This window comes from Dendropsophus ebraccatus, chromosome 7, assembly GCF_027789765.1.
Source record: "Dendropsophus ebraccatus isolate aDenEbr1 chromosome 7, aDenEbr1.pat, whole genome shotgun sequence".
Classification (NCBI taxonomy): domain Eukaryota; kingdom Metazoa; phylum Chordata; class Amphibia; order Anura; family Hylidae; genus Dendropsophus; species Dendropsophus ebraccatus.
The window spans coordinates 134,605,634-134,629,238 of NC_091460.1; the positions used below are offsets into that span (position 1 = coordinate 134,605,634).

The 23,605-nt window shown below is 40.8% G+C and overlaps 1 protein-coding gene across 3 annotated transcripts in view; it reads right to left on the reverse strand.

Annotated features, from left to right (window-relative positions):
- Positions 1–11,017, reverse strand: part of PRDM5 (PR/SET domain 5) — a 128,676-nt gene extending 117,659 nt beyond the window's left edge. For all 3 annotated transcript variants that reach the window (XM_069976820.1, XM_069976819.1, XM_069976818.1), the window contains exons 1-4: positions 10,945–11,017; positions 10,722–10,827; positions 6,828–6,911; positions 2,006–2,128 (exon numbers count right to left, since the gene is read on the reverse strand). In XM_069976820.1, coding sequence (XP_069832921.1) covers positions 2,006–2,128; positions 6,828–6,911; positions 10,722–10,814 — 300 coding nt within the window. In that variant the 5' untranslated portion in view covers positions 10,815–10,827; positions 10,945–11,017. The remainder of the gene's footprint in view (positions 1–2,005; positions 2,129–6,827; positions 6,912–10,721; positions 10,828–10,944) is intronic.
- Positions 11,018–23,605: the final 12,588 nt, after the last annotated feature.

The following is a 23,605-nucleotide window of genomic DNA, read 5'->3' on the forward strand; positions in this document are numbered from 1 at the left end:
AGTTACTAATACTGTACATTGAACAATTATACTGAAAAGTGGCCAACCCCTTGTTGATCAGTGCTGATTTGCAATGTACTGTACATCAAGCTGTGTAAAAGGACCATCCATCTAGTAAAGGCATTTTTGTTTTAATCAAACCATAACAAAAATGCAGAACACTTCATATGGGGAATAATCTGAATTCGTCCTCATTTACAGAATTATATTTAAATCCTAAATTCCTTGTTAATGGAGTTCTCTGTTATTAACAATAATTTTCTAGGTGTAAGGTAGTCGAAGATAGTCATACAAGCGGGACCTCCACTGATCCCCTATGATTGTGGGAGAGCATGCGAAGAGTGAGTGTTCCATATTCCTCGAATGACACGTGGCAAATTAAATATTATTCATTGTCCATAGGATTATTGGACGGTCCATATAATCCACATTTAGGCTATGTTCCCACACAGTATTTTTGCTCAGTATTTTGCAACCAAAACCAGGAGTGGATCGAAAACACAGAAAGGCTCTGTTCACACACTGTTGAAATTGAGTGGATGGCCGCCATTTAATGGCAAATAATTGCTGTTATTTTAAAACATCGTCTGTTATTTGCCATTAAGTGGTGGCCATCCACTAAATTTCAACAGACGATGTTTTAAAATAACAGCAATTATTTGCCATTAAATGGTGGCCATCCACTCAATTTCAACAGTGTGTGAACATAGCCCTTCTGTGTTTTTGTGTGATCCACTCCTGATTTTCGTTGCAAAATACTGATGCTCCTTGTTGTGGCCGATACAGGAATAAATATGTACACATAGACATAGATAGTAAACATCGCTAATAGGCTTAAAGGGGTACTCCAGCGAAAAGCTTTTTCTCAGTAATTGAAACACATTACAAAGTTATATAACTCTGTAATATGCTTTAATCCCCTATCTACCCCTTCCCTATCTTTTCCCCCATCAATCCCCCACCAGGAAGTGAAGTAAACTCATTCTTACCTAATGACTGTTGACCCCAGGAAACCATTTTGTGACAATGACATAATCAAGAAGGAGGCAGGTCTAAGCCCTGTTAAGCCAGCCTCCCTTTGTCAGATGACTCAAGTTGCTCAGCTCTGATTGGCTGAACAAGACGTAAACCATCTAACAGTTTTACAGAGTCAGTTAGACATCACAGGAGACAAAGTGCATCATGGGAAAGCCCAAACTAGGAAGTAAAGAAAAAATGAAGACACCAACTGGAGGTTCAAGGACCTGCAAACAGTGGAAATTTAAATGGATACAGACTCCGGAGGGATGGTAGGTGTTTGATTGTTTGTTTTTCAATCAGCGCCGGAGTACCCCTTTAATAGACAAAGCAGTATCGGGTGATGGGAATACCACAATGACATACTCAACTTTCTTGCATAAATCTATCCAGGTCTATATCATAGGTGTAGGAAGACTATATTATATACCACAACGTACTGAAAGGCTATGTTCACACAACATTTTTTCAGCTCAGTTTAAAATCACGCCTAAAATAATGGACGTCATTTAGCAGCCTGGCCTCCCCTTAGTGCAATGACGGCTGTTCTAGCTATTCAAGTTTGGGGTTACTATTTTCCCTTTGGGTGTGTCTTAATTGAAAAGTCCATTGAATTCAATAGTAAAATCAAAGAAAGAACGGTTAAGACAAAGAAAAATTTTGTGAACAACAAAAAAAAATGTCTGCTGTTTGCAAAAGACGTCCGAAAATTATTGACATGGTCAATATTTTGATGTCCCCAGTGATAATGTCCGTTATTCAATACAGTATGTGCATTGGATGTCCATCATCCTATTGACTTTAATGCACTGCACTGAAGTCAATTAAATTGCGGCAAAAAACGAACGTCTTTTTAAATAGCAAACTCGTCCGTCTTCTCTCTATTTTTGACGTTGTGTGAACATAACCAAAGAAGAATGCATTGTGAAGTTGAATGTTGTTTTTAAGATCCAAACACAATTGTGCCAATGCATTAAGAAAAAGTAACCTGAATAGCTGCCAAGTTCTTTTGCTCCTGGGACGGTGCCTCATGGACGAAGCGTAACCAATTAGAATGGCGTGGATTTGTGGCATCTAAGATATACAGTACTTCCCCTTTGTTCCCCCGGACCTGGAGAGGAAAAAAGAATAATTTAAACATGGAATGTTTTCTTCAGAATAGAAAAATGGCAAACCACAGACAAAACGTACCATGTACACAACTCTTAAAAGACCTATTGACAACACTCATGGCGACATTTGAGTATACCGTGAGAATATGGACTTTATCTTATATGGTCCTTTAAGAAATGATAAAACAAGGAAAGAAAAAAACTGAAGTTCTTTCTACTGAACGGAAGCAGGAAAATAAAAACGTTAATAGATATATGCTGGCCTCATCTACATGAGGAAGGCGTCAACTCTTCATACTTTTATGTGAGACTGAAGAACCAAAAAGGTGCTAACTAGTGGTGCGCAAACATCCCAATTCTCGAATCTCGACCACAAACATAAAAAAAAATAATCAAGATCGCTTCCCGTTCGCCAAACAAATAACGAACGTACAGTAGAGGCATACGTTTCTGTCTACGCACATGCATACAGGTGTAAACGGTAAATTACGTAGTATCAGGGCAATTACGGGGTGCGTAGCATTAGCATATCTTTTATTTGCCGATGTGTTTATACTGGCAATCACTGGCACACAGCAGAGCCGGCACACAGCAGAGCCGGTCACTACAGGGTTAAGAAATGAATCCTTATAGTGCTAAAATGCTGAATCCTGTCACCCTCCCTACACTGACAATTTCACAACGTTCTAAGCCCTACTCGGTCAACTCTCCCTCCCTACTCCCCACTGTGAATATTGCTGCCTAACTAAATTCAAATGCTGTCCCTGCTTGTTTCACTCTCCCTACTGAACGCCACAAAAATCAGGAAAGACTGAGAAAATTTGCCTTAGCGTTGCGTTTTTATAGCATGTACGTTACGTACGTAATGACGCTAATCGTACAGCCAATCATAGTAATGCCAGTAGTGAACATGGCTACTACATTACCTGATGTGCCCTTCCTTCCCCACATGTCCATTGGCTCTTTCAAATTGGTGGAAGGAAACTTACGTAGTTGCGTACATTGCAAAATAAATGTTCACATGTTTGAATATGTTCAAAAATGATAATCATAACCATTCCAAACTAATTTTTCGTGACCGGCAAACAACAACATTTACGAACATGTTCGCTCATCACTAGTGCTAAACTCTAAATTAATTTACTTATTGGATTGGAACATATATGTGCCCATGACTTCCTGTATCAAGGTCTTATGTGACATTTCAAAGCCAGGAATTGCAATCTGAACTGCATAGGATTGGTCCACTTCAGTAACACAGGATCTTGAGGTACACCTCACAATAATGGGCCTAAAGATTCGATAGAAGACAAAACCATTTGGTGCTGAGTTTGAGCCAGTCACTTCCAACTACGGCCTATTTCTTATATGATTCACAAAAAAACTATCTGACCTTATTAAAGGGTTATTCCAGGATATAACTTTCATGAAGAATTATACTCAGTCAGCATATATTAGTGTCCACAGCCAAATATATACTGTAGACAGGTTGCTACCAAGTCATGCACAATCGCATAGTAATTACAGAAAAAGGAGAGAATAATTTGGTGCACAACAATATTTGTATACCTAAGAAATGAATAACCTTTATTAAAGAACTCCAGCAAAAGAAAATTATTAAAAATCCCCAATATACACTTTTTACGGAAAATGCTTATAAAGTGCTTTTTTTTCTCCTACACTTACTACTGCATCAAGGCCTCACTTCCTGGATAACATGGTGATGTCACTTCCTGGATAACATGGTGATGTCACTTCCTGGATAACATGGTGATGTCACGACCCAAGCTGTGCGGGCTGTGGCTGCTGGAGAGGATGATGGCAGGGGGACACTGAGGGACACAGGACACTGAGCATTCCTCTGCCATCATCCTCTCCAGCAGCCACAGCCCGCACAGCTCTGGGAGCCGAGACGTAACATCACCATGTTATCCAGGAAGTGACATCACCATGTTAAGCAGGAAGTGACATCACCATGTTATCCAGGAAGTGACATCACCATGTTATCTAAAAAGTGAAGCCTTGATGCAGTAGTAAGTGCAGGGAAAAAGCACTTTATGTGCATTTCCCGTAATAAGTGTATATTGGTGATTTGTATAACTTTTGGGGGGCACTACAATACTTTAATAAAAAATTTGGTACAGGGAGATAAACTATGAACCCCTGAAAATAAAACACGTAGTGTGGTTCCACCTCCCCTATATGTGTATGGGGTCACTTTAGTACTTCCTATATACCCTACTAATTATCACATTGCATTTTTTTTTTTTACTAATTTCCATTGGTGGATGTTTTTAGTAGATTTAATAGAATACAATGCGATTTATTTTTCAGGATGTTCTCCAGGATATTTCAACAGCAAAGCAGTATTACAGCATCTAACAGTATAACAACCATTTAAGCCATAATGGAAATGAATATTTACAGAAGACGGTTAAACTTCCACTTGAGTTAGTCTTTTTAGTTCATTTGGCGCACATCAAAGAGGGATGAGTAACTGTGCACTGAACCATCTTTCAATATCAAATATTTACTTTAAACAATACACAGAATCAACATCCCAGTTACAAGTAACAAACAGGTGCAGGACTGAGTCATAGATTAGGCCACATATGGTCTTTGATGTTCTGCAGGAAGTATAACATGTTTATATAGAAAGTGTATTAATCTCTTATCAGAGCATATTATTTGTTTCTTTTACATCCTTAAATCCTACACACAATAACCTTCCAAACTATGCTGGACTTGTACACTTAAATAAATTGAGTCATAATTTTTATATAATATATAGAAGAATTTCTATGAACAAACTGGAGACCAAGGGAGCTAAAGTTTTTAGATATTTAGTAGAGATCAGCGAAGAGAATCTGGCGATTCGCGCTGTCAATTTGCTTCCTTCTGCGAAGCGAATTCTCGCAGATTTGTTAAGGAAATCTGCCACATATGCTGTCTGGAGCGTCAGTGGGCGGGAGACAGGGATTAACCATAATCCCTAGCACCCGTCCAATCAGCTGCAGGACCTCTGTGATGTCAGCCCCTCCACCTCTATATAAGGAGGTTCGGTAATGGAGGCGGCCAGTCGGCTGTGTGTGGAGGAGAGAGCAGGATGGGAGCAGGCAGTTACAGCAGAGAAGGGAGAGACTAACAGAGCGATATAGGGACAGAGAGGAGAGGAATGGCGGAAATTGGATGACTGACTTTTTAAATTGTGATTTTTGACACTTTTGCAACATCATGCTTTAACAAATCCGCCCTTCTGTAATAGTATTGTAGCTACTATAGTTTTGGCTGTTTAAACAAAAATAGTTTAGATTCTTTTTGCGAATATTAACGAATTTGACCCAAAAAGATCGAGAGAGAAAAAAATTCGGCTGTTTCGCTCATCTCTACTGACGACTCCACCTCAGGGTAAAAGCATTGAGGAACTTTCCCTTTTGTTTTTGGTACATTTTTCTGTGTATTTTAAAGCTAAAAAAAAGTAATCTTGATCGTCAGTCTGGTGCCAAGCATTGCATTGTAGAGTCCATGTTGATGTACTAAGCATTATACATGTACTCTATGTCTCCTTCTCTGCAATATGTAAGATTGGAAATTACGACTTGTTTGACCAGAGCTTCTGTGAAATTAACCTAAGTAGGTCTTAGTATTAGCAGGGAACCTAGATTCCCCGAGAGGGATAAATCTCATTATCTCTGGTATAGTTTAACAAAATCAATATTATTATAGATTAAGTGAAAACTGACCATATCAGATCTCGTTTTCTCTTGTCATCATATCTGTTCTGCTCATAAGGTTAAAGTTCCATTATACAATGTTTACATAACATCCTATAAATATATAAAAGTAAAATTAACAGTAAACTAATCCCCGCTGATGTAATAATTCCAGGAACATGAAGAATGCTTAAAGGAGAAGTCCAGTAAAATTTTTTATTAAAGTATTGCATTGCCCCCCAAAAGTTATACAAATCCCCAATATACACTTATTATGGGAAATGCTTATAAAGTGCTTTTTTCCCTGCACTTACTACTGCATCAAGGCTTCACTTCCTGGATAACATGGTGATGTCACTTCCTGGATAACATGGTGATGTCACGACCCGACTCCCAGAGCTGTGGGGGGCTGTGGCTGCTGGAGAGGATGATGGCAGAGGGATGCTCAGTGTCCCTCCAGTGCCCTGTGTCCCCCATCATCCTCTCCAGCAGCCACAGCCCACACAGCTCTGGGAGTCGGGTCGTGACATCACCATGTTATCCAGGAAGTGAAGTCTTGATGCAGTAGTAAGTGCAGGGAAAAAAGCAGTCCTGCATCAAATGTTGTTTTCTTTTCAGTCTGACACAGTGCTCTTTGCTGCCACCTTTGTCCATGTCAGGAACTGTCCAGAGCAGGAGAGGTTTTCAATGGGGATTTGCTTCTGCTCTGGACAGTTCCTGTCTCGGTATGGGAAGACTTGAGATTTTTAGATAGAAGTAAATTACAAATCCATATTACTTTCTGAAACCAGATGATCTGAAAGATTTTCGCTGGACAACCCCTTTAACACCCAGTGAAAGATTCCAGCTTTCCTATATGTTCCGAACACTTTTCAGCAAATATGGTTGGAACTTGGTTGAGTTCATGCCTTGGTTTTATTATAGTAACTAGGTTTTTTTATCTTGAAACAATAGCACATAGGATATAATAATGTTATGACGTTACCTCCCACATTAATCTGTTATCCATAATTTCATCCACTTCACTCGGAATCCGCTTTTCTCCAGCAAATGGTCCAAACTTCTCTCCCTATCCACAAAGAAAGAAGCCAAAAATAATAACTTTTACAAAATTAGAAAATGGTAGAAATAGAATGTCAAGAAAATATTAGCAAGTACTTGTTCCTAGGTTAGGATTGCAGTGTAACTGATCTGCATTGAAAGTCATGGCGGAGTCCAGCTCATGAATACAATAGTAGAATGGCATAGAAGACTGAGGGATATGTCTTCGCTCTATGACTCTATGAAAATAACAGTTTGTTCCCTCTATAACTTTTTGACAGACTATTGTGTTGTTTTGAGTATCAAACAACGGCCATTGTTTTCAATTAAAATTGCATTGAAGTCTATGAACAACAGCCCGGAAATAATTGACGTGATCGATATTTATACTGCCACAGCAAACAATGGCCGTTGTTCAATACATGGAGTGAACGGCTGTTGTTTGTAATGACTTCAATGCACATAACTGAATTATGAAAAGAACGTCCACTGTGTAAGTTGAAAACAACAGCTGTTCTTTTCATAAAATGTACATTATATGAACATAGCATTAGGCCCCATTCTTAAGTTTCGTGCATGGTCAGTATGTACAGAAGATATGACATGGGATGGAGTTATACCATTAGCTACAAAACTCTTTCAATCTTCATGCTACTGTAGTGAAAAGATTAAACAGTTTCGGAGCTCACAGCATCATAATGAGGAATAATGCCGGGAGATCCGAACTCCATTCCGCAGCATTGTCCATACGGAACCTGAGAATGTAGCCTTAAGCTTGGTTCATATCAAGTAAAATAGGAACGGGGGGAGGGGGGGGTTGGTATTTAAAAAAAAAAACTGGCTGCTTTTCCATAGATTGTAATGGAACACATTATTATTACAATACCTATTTTATTTCATTTTACTTCTGTTCATTTTACACTATGTGAACCCAACCTTAGGACTTATTCCCATATTCCGTGTTTCACGGACATGGAGGCCCTGTAGGAGTGGAATCCCACTACACACACGGCAGCATCTCCAATATGATGCTGGGAGCGGCGGGGATGAATATGCGCAGTGCTGTAATGACACCACTTTATTACAGCGCCGTGTATATTCATACAGTTTCCCTACTCCTAGTATAATATTGGAGATGCTGCCGTGTGTGTGTGTGTGTGGGGGGGGGGGGATTCCACCACTACAGGCCTTCCACGTCTGTGTCATCCATGAAACATGGGAATGAGGCCTTATACATTTGAAGTAGGATATTACCTACGTGTTTCTAAACAGTGATTTTTGAGAACCCTGTAGATTTTGAGGAGGTCTGCTAAAATTCTCTCATGCATGCAACTACCATTTTAATTGTGACATTTAGTGGTCCAAAAGCAGGTGGACAGTATGTGTAATAGGGTTATGAAGGGGGAGATTTATCAAACATGGTGTAAAGTGAAACTGGCTCAGTTGCCCCTAGCAACCAATCAGATTCCACCTTTCATTCCTCACAGACTCTTTGTAAAATGAAAGGTGGAATCTGATTGGTTGCTAGGGGCAACTAAGCCAATTCCACCTTACACCACTTTAATAAATCACCCCCATAGGCCGTTCACACTGAGCAAGAACATCAGAATTAATCCCGCCGTGCTCGGTGTGCTTCTTTGAGTAAATGAGAGGGCGCACGCTACTACGCTGCGGCCACTCTCCGCTCAAAGAAATGACATGTCATTTCTTTGAGCGGAGAGGCGAGGAAGCGGACGCGCGCACATCCTCTTATTCGCTCAAAGCAGCACACCGAGCACGGCTGGATTCCGCGACGGAGAGTTCCGCCGCGGAATTCTGACTTTCTTGCTCAGTATGAACAGGGCCATACTGTCCACTTAATTATGGACCACCCTGTATATTAGCACTCACTAGGTTATAGCCTCATGATCAGCTCTTAGGGTGCCTTCACACCTACCGTATCGCAGCAGAAAATCCGCTGCGGATCCACAGCAGATCCGCTGCAGATTTAACTAAATGAATGAACACAGCATTAAATACACACTGTCAAATCCGCTGCGGATCCGCAGCAGATTTGTAAGTGAGGATTTGATGCTGTGTTCATTCATTTAATTAAATCTGCTGCGGATCTGCTGCGGATTTTCTGCTGCAATACGGTAGGTGTGAAGGCACTCTTAGGGTGCCTTCACACCTACCGTATCGCAGTAGAAAATCCGCTGCGGATCCGCAGCAGATTTAACTAAATGAATGAGCACAGCATTAAATACGCACTGTCAAATCTGCTGCGGATCCGCAGCAGATTTGTAAGTGCGGATTTAGTGCTGTGCTCATTCATTTAGCTAAATCCGCCGCGGATCTGCTGCGGATCCGCAGCGGATTTTCTACTGCGATACGGTAGGTGTGAAGGCACCCTTAAAGGGGTTTTCTAGGGCTTAAATGGGAGTTCTGATCTTAACAAATGGTGGCATATTGCTAACATAAGCTACCATTTCACGTTCTTTGGAATTGGGTTTACTGTGCCTTTGCAGCCACCGTTGCTTGTACCTCATTCACCCACTATGGCGCCACTACTGACTGTTTCCGAATCCAGCGCAAAAACATTTGGACTCATAGACAGTTAAAGGGGTTATCCAGTGCTACAAAAACATGGCCACTTTTGCCCCACTCTTGTCTCCAGTTCAGGTGTGGTTTGCAATTAGGCTCCATTTACTTCAATGGAACTGAGTTTCAAACCCCACCCAATCTGGAGACAAGAGTGGTGCAAAAGTGGCCATGTTTTTGTAGCACTGGATAACCCCTTTAATGAAGCACAGACTGTGCAGGCCTATCACATGTAGAATATAAAGTGGTTTGTAATTGGTTTAAAGGGGAACTCTGGCAAAAATCTTTTTTTTTTCAAATCAACTGGCTTCAGAAAGTTATATAGATTTGTAATTTACTTCTATTTAAAAATCTCTACTCTTCCAGTACCTATCAGCTGCTGTATGCCCTGTAGGAAGTGGTGTATTCTTTTCAGTTTGACACATTGCTCCCTGCTGCCACCTCTGTCCAGAGCAGTAGCAAATCTCTATAGAAAACCTCCCCTGCTCTGGACAGTTCCTGTCTTGGACAGAGGTGGCAGCAGAGAGCACGGTGTCAGAATGAATAGACATATAGCAGCTGATAAGTACTGTAAGACTTGATATTTTTAAATAGAAGTAAATTACAAATCTATATAACTTTCTGACACCAGTTGATTTGAAAGAAAAAGGATAATCCCTCTAATGGTAAGTGTGGTAGTAATTTTTTTTTTTTTAATGTTCTTAGAACTGCTCCTACGAAAAACCGCACCGCTAGATGTCATTGTATTTTTCACATGCTTTTTATTTATTTTTTGGTCTTATCATCTTTAAGTCTAATTGAAAATTTGGAAATGCCTCCAATCAGCAACAGTTGTTTGAAAGAAAAAAAAAAAAACCTGGCCCAGAAAGATCATAAATGTGTCCGAGTGTGTCGCAGTCAGATGGTGACCAATCACGGCTCACTTTGAGAAACAAGATGATGTCATGTAATATCTGGCAGCTGTAACAAATATACTGCAACAAAAACATAAACTAAACCCGATAACCAATGTGGAAACAAGTAATAATAAGTAGGTAGGTAGTTTCTAAAAAAGTCTAGCCACAAGAGCTTACAATCTACGGAGCGTACACAGGTATGCAGTGTATCCAGGAGCCGGGCTCAGCCTCCCATACAGCTTCTATGTTCCTCATGTGTAGATGTGGCAGCTTCACCCTGCTCACCGAGCTCAGGAACTACTACCACTGTGTTCTAGGTATCTGTGCCGCTCTCGACCACTTTAACGCACAAGGACACAAACCTTTTTGACTCTCCGGCTGGTGTACAGCCCCATCCCGTCTTGGACTTGGGAAGACTTCAGAGAAAATCTGTCTGGCACATACATGCCCAGCATCTTTATGGCTCTGCTATTTAAAAAAACAGAATTCAGGGCATCATTAAATAACTATAGAACAGAGCAGCTTAGAGAGGGTCCTCACTGATAACCATAGAAAAGGGTGTTTTTTTTTCTGCTTTTTTATTACTTATCTGTGGCTGTGTAGTTCCTTTCTCATGTTGGATTTCATGTCTGCATTCCTTGGCTGTGGGAGGGATAGCAGGCTGTAGTGACGTGGGCGTTCTTCCCCCTTCTCTGCAAACTACAACTCCCGGCATTCCACTGACTGTGACTCATAGGGGGGGAGAGGTTATTACTGAGTGGTGTAAGCCCCCTGGTGAACTGAGGGGAGGAGGGATCAGGGGAGGGGAAGACAGTGGAGACACACAGGCAGAGATGAACTAAACGAAAGTAACAGATTTCTTATGTGTTTTTAGGAACTTTTTGTAACTTTATCACCAGTCCATAAGAAGGCTGTTACCAATGGTCCTAGTAGATTTTTTAACGATTATCGATCACAAAGTAGATTGCGTTAGCCTGAAATCGTTCACCATATTACACAGAACGATGGTCGTCCGTTATGATCGTTACTACGATAGTTTACTCCATCTGATCCCAGCAACAGAGGGAACGATGTGGTATTATGCTGCGTTTACACGGAGCGCTAAATCGCCCAATCGATCGTTTAACGATTTTGAAGCAATGATTTGGTTTTTATAATGATCAGCGTGTAGACGAAAAAATCGTTAGAAAATTCGTAATCGTTATTGTCATCGCTTTTAAGATCCCTTAAGCCCATCTTTCACATAGGGTGAATCTTTGAAAGACTGTTTACACGAAGCGATCTGCGAATTTTTAGCGAACGATGATTTGAGAACATGTTAAAAGATCAAAATGAACGATTTCTTGCTCTACGCTTGATCATTTGCCGTCTTTACACGAACGATTATCGCTCAAATGCGATCATTATTTTGAAAATGTAAACGATAATCATTCCGTGTAAACGTAGCATTACACAGAATGTGTAACACAGTCATCAGTTATGATCATTACTACGATCGTTTACTCCATCTGATCCCAGCAACAGAAGGAACGATGTGGAATTATAGCGAAAGATTACGATTATTTTAGGGTTAGATCCAAATCAACGATCAACGACAAACAAACGATTTTTCGATTGTTGCCTGCAACTACACAGGACGATTATTGTTTGAATTCAAATGATATCATCAATTTCCGCATGATAATCGTCATGCCCTAAGGGTCCTATTACACAAAGCAATTTTAAACGACTAACGATAAACGATCACAAACAAGATTGCTTATCATTAACCTGAAACCGTTCACCATACTACACAGATCGATAGTCGTTACAACGATCGTTTACTTTATCTGATCCCGGCAAAAGAAGAAATTATGTGGAATTACAATGAACGATTAGTAAAATAATGCGGAATTACAGTGAACAATTAACAATGATTTTAGGGTCAGATCCAAATCAACAACGACACGCGAAATATTTTTTGAACGTTGCCTGCAATTACACAGGACAATTATCGTTTAAATTCGAGTGATATGTAACGATTTTACATCGTCACGTGTAAGAGAAGAGTCATGAAAGTAACAAATTTTTTAAAATTCTGAATTTTTATTTTTTTGGGAGACATAATATTATAAAATCTAAGAACTGCTTTAAGTAAAGAATCTAAAGTAACTAGTATATTATACACAAAAGCTCCCTTTGACAGCCAAAAATATACATCACATAAATTTCAATGTCAGCGCTTAAGACCGCCTAAACAACTGCATCTAAATACGCCGGTTTCTGGAATCGCGGATCCAAAAATCAGCATTAAAATCAGAACTCAGTATTAATAGCAGCTGATGCAGAAACTCTTTGGAAGAAGACCTGTCAATCACCTGATAAATACTAATAAAGTGCAAAAGGAGGAAATGTATAAAGGAAACATCTTCCATGTGTAATGGGGTAGGGGGTCTTCCAACTAAAATCAAAGCTCAACGTACACAGCAGCTGCTGCAGAACATCTGTGGAAACAAATCTGTCAATCACTTGAGGCACTGACATCCACAAACACACACACTCCACTGACACAGACACTACTGACACACACAAACACACTCCATTGACAAAGACACTACAAACACACACACACGCACACACTCCACTGACACAAATATATACTGTACATACAAAAACACTGACACACACACAGATACATAAAAACATACACACACTCTGGCTGACACACACACATACTCACTGACACACAGCAGTTCCAGCTCAGTCTTCCCCCTCCTATAGTCACGCTGATGTCCACATAGTAAATTTGAGGACCTGCAGGTCATGTGACTCAGGTCCTTCTCCTCTTTCTTTCTTTCTTTCTTTCTTTCTTTCTTTCTTTCTTTCTTTCTCTCTCCCCCCATTTCCTGAAAGGTCGGCCCACCAATAAGAGAGATTTTTTAACCCAAAGCCAGGAATGGATTTGAAAAGAGGAGAAATCTCAGTTTTTCCTTTATGACCTGTTCTCTGTTTATAGTCTGTTCCTGGCTTTGGCTTAAAAAATCTGCCAGATAAATCTCTCTGTGTAAACGCACCATAAGTGTAAGGCTCCGTTCACACGTAGCAAAACTGGCGGAATTCCCAGCTTACTTGTGTCATAATGACACATGTTCTTTCTTTAGCACCAAAAGAGGAGGCGCGTGAGCCTCCCATAGACTGTCATTATGACATGGAGGCTGGCGGGGTTCCGCGGCGGAGAATTCCGTAGCGGAATTCCGCCACTTTTACTCTGTGTGAACAGAGAGCCAATGTTAGAAATTTGTATCAGTTGGGGTCTGGGTGCTGAGACCCCATCGATCTCTATAACAAAGGGGCAGAAGCGCTTAGAAGGGCACGCTCTGCCCCTTGATCTACGCTCTATGGAACTCCTGGCAATCACGTCTACTAGAAGTTCCATAAGCTTCATTATTTTGATCAAACTTTGTAATCTTTGTTTCTTTGTTCTACCGCGAAAGCAGAATGATTGTTACTTGGAATAGACATGAAGTGGAGATGGAAATGACAACATTCTGTTAAGGCTACATTTCACATCATACAAGTAAATTACAGTTATGAGACAGCAAAGATCTACTGTATGTTACTTACATCTAAGAGTAGAGCATAGTCACTATACACTAATTTGATCAAATAAAAAAAAAAAAAACACGATCTTGGGCGCCTTTTTGAAATGTATCCTGCAGTGTAAACTTACCGAATCACCTGATTGATTAAAGACACATATACAAAACATATGTAATTGGGCTAAGTAAGATAAAGTGCAGAATGCTGTCAGTCTGCAATCACATCTAAGGATGTCTCTGTGTAATCAGTGGATGTCATTGCTCTGCTATGCCGGAATTCATGGCTGTCCTCCTTTCAACTTAGAACAGTGGTAGGTAAAAAAAAAAAAATGTATAGTAGATATAAGGAAGAATGAACATTTTAAAAACTAAAGATCAAACAAAACATTTTAGAATTTTGCAGATTTCTTTAAAGGGAAACCAATCAGCATAATTGTGCTAATATGGTTCCCTGCAGCACAGTATAGAACTACTGTGCAGCTCTCGGAGCATACCAGCCGTGGCTGCAGCCGTGGCTTTATAAAGGGGAAAAAGGGGTTTATTATTCCGGGTGAGGATGGAAGAGGGGCGGGAGAGGGGCGGCAACTAGTTATCCGGACGGGGAGCTGTCCGTGACTAGTCACAGCTCTCTGCCTGTCATCGCGCTCAGACGAATCTAACTTGCTGATAGCCCCCTACTGTGCACAGGCTATGGAAGAAGGTATGTGTCTTACCTTCCTCCTCTGCGTCGTTCCCATGCTGTTAGCAGTGTAGTCTTCGGTCCGGATTATGGTTAGAGTAGAGATGGTCCGAACCGTGTAGACCGAGTAGAGATGGTACGAACCCGAATTCTCTGCAATGATTCCCGCTGTCTGCTCTCTCCGTGGAGATGGTGTATACAGCGGGAGGACCGCCAGGAAAACTGGGCAACAGCCATAGCCATAGGCTGTATCCCAGTATTCCAGGCGGTCCTCCCGCTGTATCCACCTGCTGCACGGAGGGAACAGACAGCGGGAATCTGATGCCGAGCGTTCGGGTTCATACGAACCCGAACCTCGGCAGTTTCGGACCATCCCTAGTTAGGAGCACTGCCCTGCTCCATAGCGTGAGCCAACCTGCTCCTTCTAATGATAATCAATAAAGTGTGTGTGTGTGGAGAGGCAGTGATCCTAAGGGGCCTATTCCACAGAGCGATTATTGGCCCAATTCGGCCGATTATCGCTCAGTGAAATAGATACAACGATCGTGTAAACGGCTGATCATTTATTTAGGTTTAAATCTAAAATCATCGGGCACCGACCGCGCATTGCTGTGTGGAATAGCTCCATACATTACCTACACATGTTGCAGGGCTTCTCCTGCGCTCCTTCTTCCTCCTGGTCCCTTGCGCAGCAGCAGCCTCGGAGCGGCCTGTTTTAGCTTACAGACTGCTCAGCCAATCACTGGGCAGGACCGTCGCGGCCAGTCATTAGCTGAGTGGTCTGTCAGCTCAGACAGGCCGCACCGAAGCTGCTGCTGCACGTGGGAGCAAGAGGAAGAAGGAGCGCAGGAGAAGCCCTGCAACATATTTAGGTAAGTATAGGCTGCAAGGACATCGGTAACAATGTCCCTGCAGCCGTCGCTAAATGATTATCGGGCTGTGGATTATCGCGCTTGTTTACATTATTGATCAGGCACCCATCGACCCATGGAATAGGACCCTAACAGTGCTCAGGACCGAGGATTACACTGCTAACAGCATGGGAATAGCACCGAGGAGGAAGGTACCATACCATCCTCCTCAGCGCCTTGTGCACAATAGGGGGCTATCAGTAGGTTAAATAAGTCTAACCTGCTGGTAGTTCCCCTTTAAGAAACTGATCCAAAGGTCTCAAAATCTTGTGGATAGGCAAAAAATTATTAGACCTTTCTATCAAAGGTGGCCAAACCAACGTACACTGCAGGAACAAAGAGAAGTTCCTATTGATGACAACTTTGTATAGCCAATACCTCAAGCCTACATAACAATTGTCAGCATCCTTTGTCCACAGTTTTGTTTTGTTAAAACAAATGCTTTATATTTTCATATTTCCATTGATATCAAAACTTCTTAAACAAGCCTGAAATCCAGAATAAATATACAGAACGTAACTCAGTAAGCGAGAATTCAATCGAATATGATTACCGTAGATTGGACCTTTGCCGTTTTCACCACAATTCTTTGTCTCTCATCAAATCTGTGAAATAATAAACCATGAAAATCCAGATCACCTGGAGATTAAAACAAAAATATTTTTTTTCTTTTTTTCTTTTTCTTTTTTTTTTTTTTAAAGAAGGTAAAGCTCATACAGCTGCATCATCCAGTGCAGCCAAGGTAATATTTTGAAGCAAGAAATTTAAAAAAAATGATGTTTGAAGAACCAAAGTTTCAATCCATAGCTCTCCAATAGCCGGCACTAGTATTATATGAAGAACGTCTGAAAGACCGAGGTTCTATTCAATGTGATGGCTGCGCATTAACAATTGTGAGCATAAAATAGCCTGCTTGTTGTGTTCCAAGAATAAATGATGTGAGAAACATGTTATCAAATCCACTAAGCAAAGTAATTTAAACAATTATGACCCTGCAACGTCTTTTCATACAGGACAAATCATAGGAAAGAAAATGGCTTATAAAGACTCATAAAAATAATGGCCTAAGAGTTGTCAGTCTATTATCCGACCTCGTACAACATCAATAAACCAACCTAATGGCAAATGCAACTCCAGTCATTTAGACATTATTTTCAAGTATTACAAGACCCCCAAACCCTAGGCACACAGCATCTCTTTTATGCAACTACTTCACATATACTGTAAATATTTTATTTGCCAATACTAAAAGCATCTTGGATAATTCACAGTTAAAAAAAGAACTGGATCAAGTTTTTCCCGACCCCTGAAGCACAGCGGCACACAACAAAGTTCAAAGGCAGCCGGCTGATGGGCCGACTGCCGAGCCTATCGATCAGCTTTGGTAGTACTGCATATTCACTTATCCCTAATTATGACCTAATAAATGGTTTAAAACGAGAACGTGTCCACCACCGCCTAGGCAATTACACATACATCTATTTAAAAAGACAATACATACAGGAACACAACAAGGCTGAAGGCAATGGGGGGGATTTATCAAGACGGCCTACTCATATACTGGTCTTAAATTAGGCCCGCCCCCTTTTCTCGGTTGAATGGGCGCCCAGTGTACCAAATCTACACTCTGAAGCCTCAGCATGCCGTGACGGGACTCATACAGAGCACAGGAGAAGACCGGGAGCGTGAACAGGTAAAGTATTATCTGTTTGGGCAAGGGTTGCACAGACATCGCTTACGATTAGAGATGAGCGAACCGGGTTCAGGTTCGAGTCCATCTGAACCCGAACGTTCGGTATTTGATTAGCTGGGGCTGCTGAACTTGGATAAGGTTGTCTGGAAAACATGGATACAGCCAATGACTTTATCCATGTTTTCCACATAGCCTTAGGGCTTTATCCAACTTCAGCAGCCACCGCTAATCAAATGCCGAAAGTTCGGGTTCGGATCGACTCCAGCATGCTCCAGGTTCGCTCATCTCTACTTACGATGTTTGTGCTTCCATTACTAAACCTTTATCGGGTCGTGTAACAGGCCCAGCCAATCTAGCAATATTGATCGGGCCTTCATCGGCCTGTATAAATGGATCCTAAGTTATACATAAGTGATCTTCTGCATTAAAACTAAAAAAAAAAAGATATCTTGTATTTGGCATATATTATTCATTGCTCTCTTCAAGACATCATCGCTGTTTGGTGATACAGAGCGGTATATCTCCACCATATGCCTCCGGGCAGTAAATTCAGCGGCCTTCACTTCGCACATGGACCTTCATAAAATCCTCCACATGACACTATATTATTTTTTAAAATATTTATAAAATCATGATTCCTGAAAGAAAAGATACGTATTGCATGTAACTACCTGTAGTATGCCAAACTTGGTTCTGTGGGATTTAAATTGAAGTAGGACTCTCATATAACAATGTTATCTACACTGACTTGCAGCTAGAAAACAGGAAATCTCCAGCTTCTTATCAGGTCAAGACAACAAAGAAAGCATAAGAAACAGATGTGTCATAAATAAGATCAATAGGCTTGATTGATAGCTCCAAAGTATACCCATGTCTTCACAGTTTAAGCCTGAAAGGGGATGTGATTACTTATTACTAATAAAGATTGGCATGTTCTTTTCTGTCCAACTAATTGTTTATGATGGGGGCAACTGGCTGAAAAAATAAGCATTCATTTCACTGCAGGGAAAACAATCCTCTTCACAAGTCTTATAAATTCTATTTATTTTATCAAATGCATAACATTAAATTGTATTATTATTATTATTATTATTATTATTATTATTATTATTTAATTTTCTTACTTTTGACCTATACTATAATATTTTGCTTATGAATAGTTTATTTGTGTGATTTGTTTCTGCAATATTATTGATATTTGACTGCAAGGAAATGGCGGCGAGGATATTATTGTGAAATTTTACATTACCAATGTTAAAGGGAAACTGTCATGGAGGAATTGGGGCAAACAGCACCATACTCTGTGATATTTTTATACTCACCTTCTCAGTCCTAGTGACGCTCTGGATGCCGGTTGCATTGGCGAGAAATCCCTGCTTCAATTCTTCACGCTCATTATGCTAATAAATAGAGAATAATCTGACATTTATAGGAAATTACTGATTGCTGATCACTCTGCTGTTTGCCCAGTTCCCTTCGTGACAGGTTCCCAAAAATCTTTTTCTTCCAAATTCACAGGTTTCAGAAAGTTATATAGATTTTTATTTAACTTCTATTTAAAAATCTCAAGTCTTACAGTACTTATCGGCTGCTGTATGTCCTGCAGTGTCCTGTGGTGTAGTCTCTAGGCTGCAACAGTGCTCTCTGCTGCCACCTCTGTCCGTGTCAGGAATTGTCCAGAGAAGGAGCAAATCCTCATAGAAATCCTCTCCTGCTTTGGAACAGTGGCTTTGGTGGCAGCAGAGAGGCTGGGGGAAAAAAACACCACTTCCTGCAGAACATACAGCAGCTGACAAGTACTGGAAGACTTGAGATTTTTAAATAGAAGTAAATTATAAATCTATGTAACTTTCTGAAACCTGCTGATTTGAAAGAAAAAGATTTTCGCAGAAGTACCCCTTTAAATTAGTTAATATGGATAGTTAAAGTGGTAGTATGGCGGTAAACAATTATTCACAGAATAACACACATTACAAAGTTATACAACTTTGTAATGTATGTTATGTCTGTGGATGGCCCCCTTTCCCGTGTACCACCACCCCCACCCATGTACCCGGAAGTGTGGTGCGCTATACATACCTGTCACGTGCTGACTCGTCTCCGATCTTTAGTCTGCGATGTCGTCTTCGGACGGCCCGGCCGAATCCCTCCGAGCATCCTGAGTGCCGGCCGCCCTCTGCCGCGTCATCGGCTGCTCAGCCACGACCGAAGACGAAATCGCAGACTGAAGATCGGAGACGAGTCGGCACGTGACAGGTATGTATAGCGCACCACACTTCCGGGTACACGAGTGGGGGTGGTGGGACACGGGGAAGGGGGCCATTCACAGACATAACATACATTACAAAGTTGTATAACTTTGTAATGTGTGTTATTCTGTGAATAATTGTTTACCGCCGCACTACCCCTTTAATAGTAATATTATATTTCTTTATTTGTATTGTCTCATTTATGGTAATATATTCCATAGCACTTTACATCTGAATACATAAATTAATTTTCATAGCTGAAGAGCACAGCATACCCCTGCTCTAAGGGTATGTTCACACTGAGTAAAATAGGCAGAATTCCGCCTGCCTCAGTGTGCCATAGCCTATGGCACACTGAGGCAGGCGGAATTCCGCAGCGGAGAGTTCTGCCTATTTTACTCAGTGTGAACATACCCTAATGTATGAAAATTAGAATCCAGATGGGTTATTGCATGCTTGCCTCCTCTCGATCTCTAGAATCAGCATTTCCTTAAAATATGTCAACAATTCAAATAATTTTGTTAACATGAGTCCTCAAATCTCTATCTGCATCCAGAAATCAAGCATATGCCACCACTGGCTACATCGAAGACGGAAACAAACAAGGGTGCTCATTCTGTTTTTCCCATTTAGGAGCATATGTTGGGAAGTTCTTCCAAAATATACGGTCGCCCAGACACGATGTGAACAATGTCTTTGTTTCCAGCTACGTAACAAATCTTCTACTTTTGATGGTCGCCTCTAAATGCCAGGCTTGCCAGTTCTACTAAGTCTATAGATTTATGGGAGACAGCATTGGATATTTGTCATTGGATTTTGTCGGTGGATACATTTCCTTACCAATTTTTCCCACTATGTAACAAACAGAGATTTTACAAGTAAAGACCCAGAACAAATCATACTGACATGACCTCAACACAAACCACATGTCACATCTCTAATGCTGAACTTTGAGGTCTCTTAATAAAATCAAAGCCATAATCTACTTTCTGAAACAATTACACTCGCCTTTGGTCACTATAAAAATACCAATGCGGTACAAAGGGCCAAGCAGCGTATTGGTTCTCTGTCAATGTCATTCGACTAAGTAGAAAAATAGACGTGTTACGCATTGTTGAGCGTCTTTCAGATGTAATCATCGCTTATGCGACGTATTTAAAGTGAATCCTTCAAAAAAAAATTTTGACATCAAAGGATATTTTTTCTTACATCTCAGTTTGACTACAAATTCATATGTGGCAGAGGTAGGTTAGGGTTAGGCTTACTGCAGTCCTATGTAAAATCACTGCTACGCTGTGATACTACAGGGAGATACACAATTCACAAATTTAACCAATGACTTTTGATAGCTTTAGTTTAATTTTAATAATTTTAATTTTATAAATTTTAAAAATTTTAACAAATTTTATATATTTTTTTTATTTAGTAGGGTTGAAGAGGGGCTACATTTATTTAAATTGCTATAGCTATCTAAAAACTCCTTCAGCTTCACAATGGTGTGATGAGTGACCTGTGTTGGACCTTCCATTTATGGTCCAAACCAATAATATGATTAAGATTAAGGGTTACAGGTTACAGTTCCCAGGCAATAATAGAATGTAATTTCTATTCAAGGAAGTTTTGGAGAAGGGATGCAGGGATTGGGGATTGCAAAGAGCAGTAGATTGTTGAATCATTTTCTCAGATGAGGGCAATGCATTGGAACATTGTTGGGAACTTAAAGGGGAACTCTGGCAAAAATGTTTTTCTCTCAAATCAGCCGGTTTCAGAAAGTTATATAGATGTGTAAAGTATTTTTATTTAAGGCCATGTTGCCACTGCGTACGTTTCGTAATAATCACGGCCGTAACAAAGGCAATGATTACTACGGAACTTACGTAGTTCTGCCTTTTAAGAAATCCTGTCCAGAGTGTATATACATAGTATACACAATCTGACCAGGATCCCTAGCGCCGTCGCAAGAAACTGACATGTGCAAACAATGGAGCGTGTGGCTCCTGCCGCACACTCCATTGTGAGCAGCGGGAAATTTAGATGCGGGCACATCCGAATTCAGTGGCAGTAAAGATCATCCGGATCATCCATGCAGTATCGGCTGGTAGGATCTTTTCTGACACCGGCTGTTCCGTGACCCGGCCGGGCCACGGAACGGCCTGTGTCTTAGAACATGTGAACATGGCCTAAAAGTGTATGTTTGTGTCTGTGTTATGTATTGTTGTTTCATGTATGTTTTTTTTCTAAGTATTATAGTTCTATATTCTATAATATTTCTAAATGTATTTCAGTTGATCCATGATTTTTTTTTAATTTCTTTCTTTTATTGTATTTATGTATGATTTCCGGAATTGTTTATATCCAGCACTATCATTTTTCCCACGTACTATAACTGGGGGACACTCACGCTGGACCATTTATTATTCCTATTAATTTAATCCGATTTTATATATGTCAGATAATATTATTTATTTTTCTTTCTCATTACTCATTACAATATATTATTTCTGGAAAAAAAATAAAAAATCCAGTCTTCCAATACTTATCAGCTGCAGGAAGTGGTGTATTCTTTCCAGCCTGACACAGTCCTCTCCGCCGCCACCTCTGTCCATGTCAGCAGCTGATAAGTACTGGAAGACAGAAGATTTTTTAATAGAAATAAATAACAAATCTTCGGCACTTGCTTGGACCAGTTGATTTGAAAGAAAACATTTTTTAGTGAACTCCTCCTTTAAAATACAGCCAGTTTGCACTGATCCCCAGGAGCTTCTCTTAGGTGCAAATGATATGTAAAGCCTCTGTAAGGTGGCCCATCTGACCTTTCATCCCCACTTATGAAATATTATAAATTTACATATGGGAGAACGTCATCTGTTTTATAGCGTTATAAATTTACATGCGGCTGTGTCAGGGTCTAGACATTGTCTCGCGTGAGGAAGTAGAAGGTCACCGAATGTTTTTAATAATAAGTGATGCTTTGGCCACATTACTCAGGAGGAGCCTGAATGCTGTAAAGAATCAGTCTTATCATTCTGAGATGGAACATTGTACAGACACAGGTGAGTCATAGTTTCCTTTAATCACTTTTATTGTCTGATATTATTAGAATACTATATTTTCCCTTAATAACTCCTTATGTCATCCTATGTGAAGCAATATGTACATTTGACCTAAATTATCTACAAAAATTAGTTAAAAGCAAATTAATGCATTTAACAGACATTGCTGGATGTTAAATGAGGAGCCATGCGAGGGGCGGATCATAATAGAGGATGGCTTGGACAGCCGCCCAGGGTCCGAGGCTTCTGGGGGAGGCCCATCACTGTCCAAACCGCCCACATTTGAGTGGGCCCCCTATAATGCCCTTGTTCCGGATTCCCAGGGAGTGCACTATTAGGTCATGTTCCCACAGTGTAAGAGACCGACCGTTCCGTGACCCGTTCCGTGACCCGACCTGGTCACAGAATGGCCGGTCTCTGAAAAGATCATCCCTGCAGTACCGGCCGGATGATCTTTCGGACTGCAGAGTTCTGATGCGGGCACATGCGTGCACGCCTGCATCAGAACACTCCACTGCACGCTATGGAGCGAGCGGCCGGATCCATTCACTCCACAGTGTGAACTGACATGGGTTTCTGCGGCCGCTATTCACTGAATAGCGGCCGCAGAAAACTGACATGTCAGTTGTTTGCGGCGCCGCAAGAGATCCCGGCCGGAGCGTATAATATGTCTATACGCTCCGGCCAGGATCCCATAGAATAATAGGCTACATATCTTTTCGCAAAAGGTACGGGCGTTGTTGCCGATTTCAACAACGGACGTACTTTTACGAAAAGATACGTTGTGTGAACATAGCCTTAAATTGTGTGTGCGCAGTTAAGACAGACAAGCAATTGATGGAGCGCAATAAGGCGGCTGGGACTTTTGGCACAGGCAGCCTGTTACAGATGACAGAAGACGAGATCTGCATAGGGAGAGGAGTCACGGCAATGGGAGAGTGTGAAGGAGTTGAGTTATTAATTTTATTTTTATCTACTCATCTACCATGTAGGCCATCTGCTAGGAGGACTACTCACAGGGGGTAATTTAAAGGGCAACAATACAGGGGGCTATGCCATCTTCTATAGGGGGCTGAAAAGGTG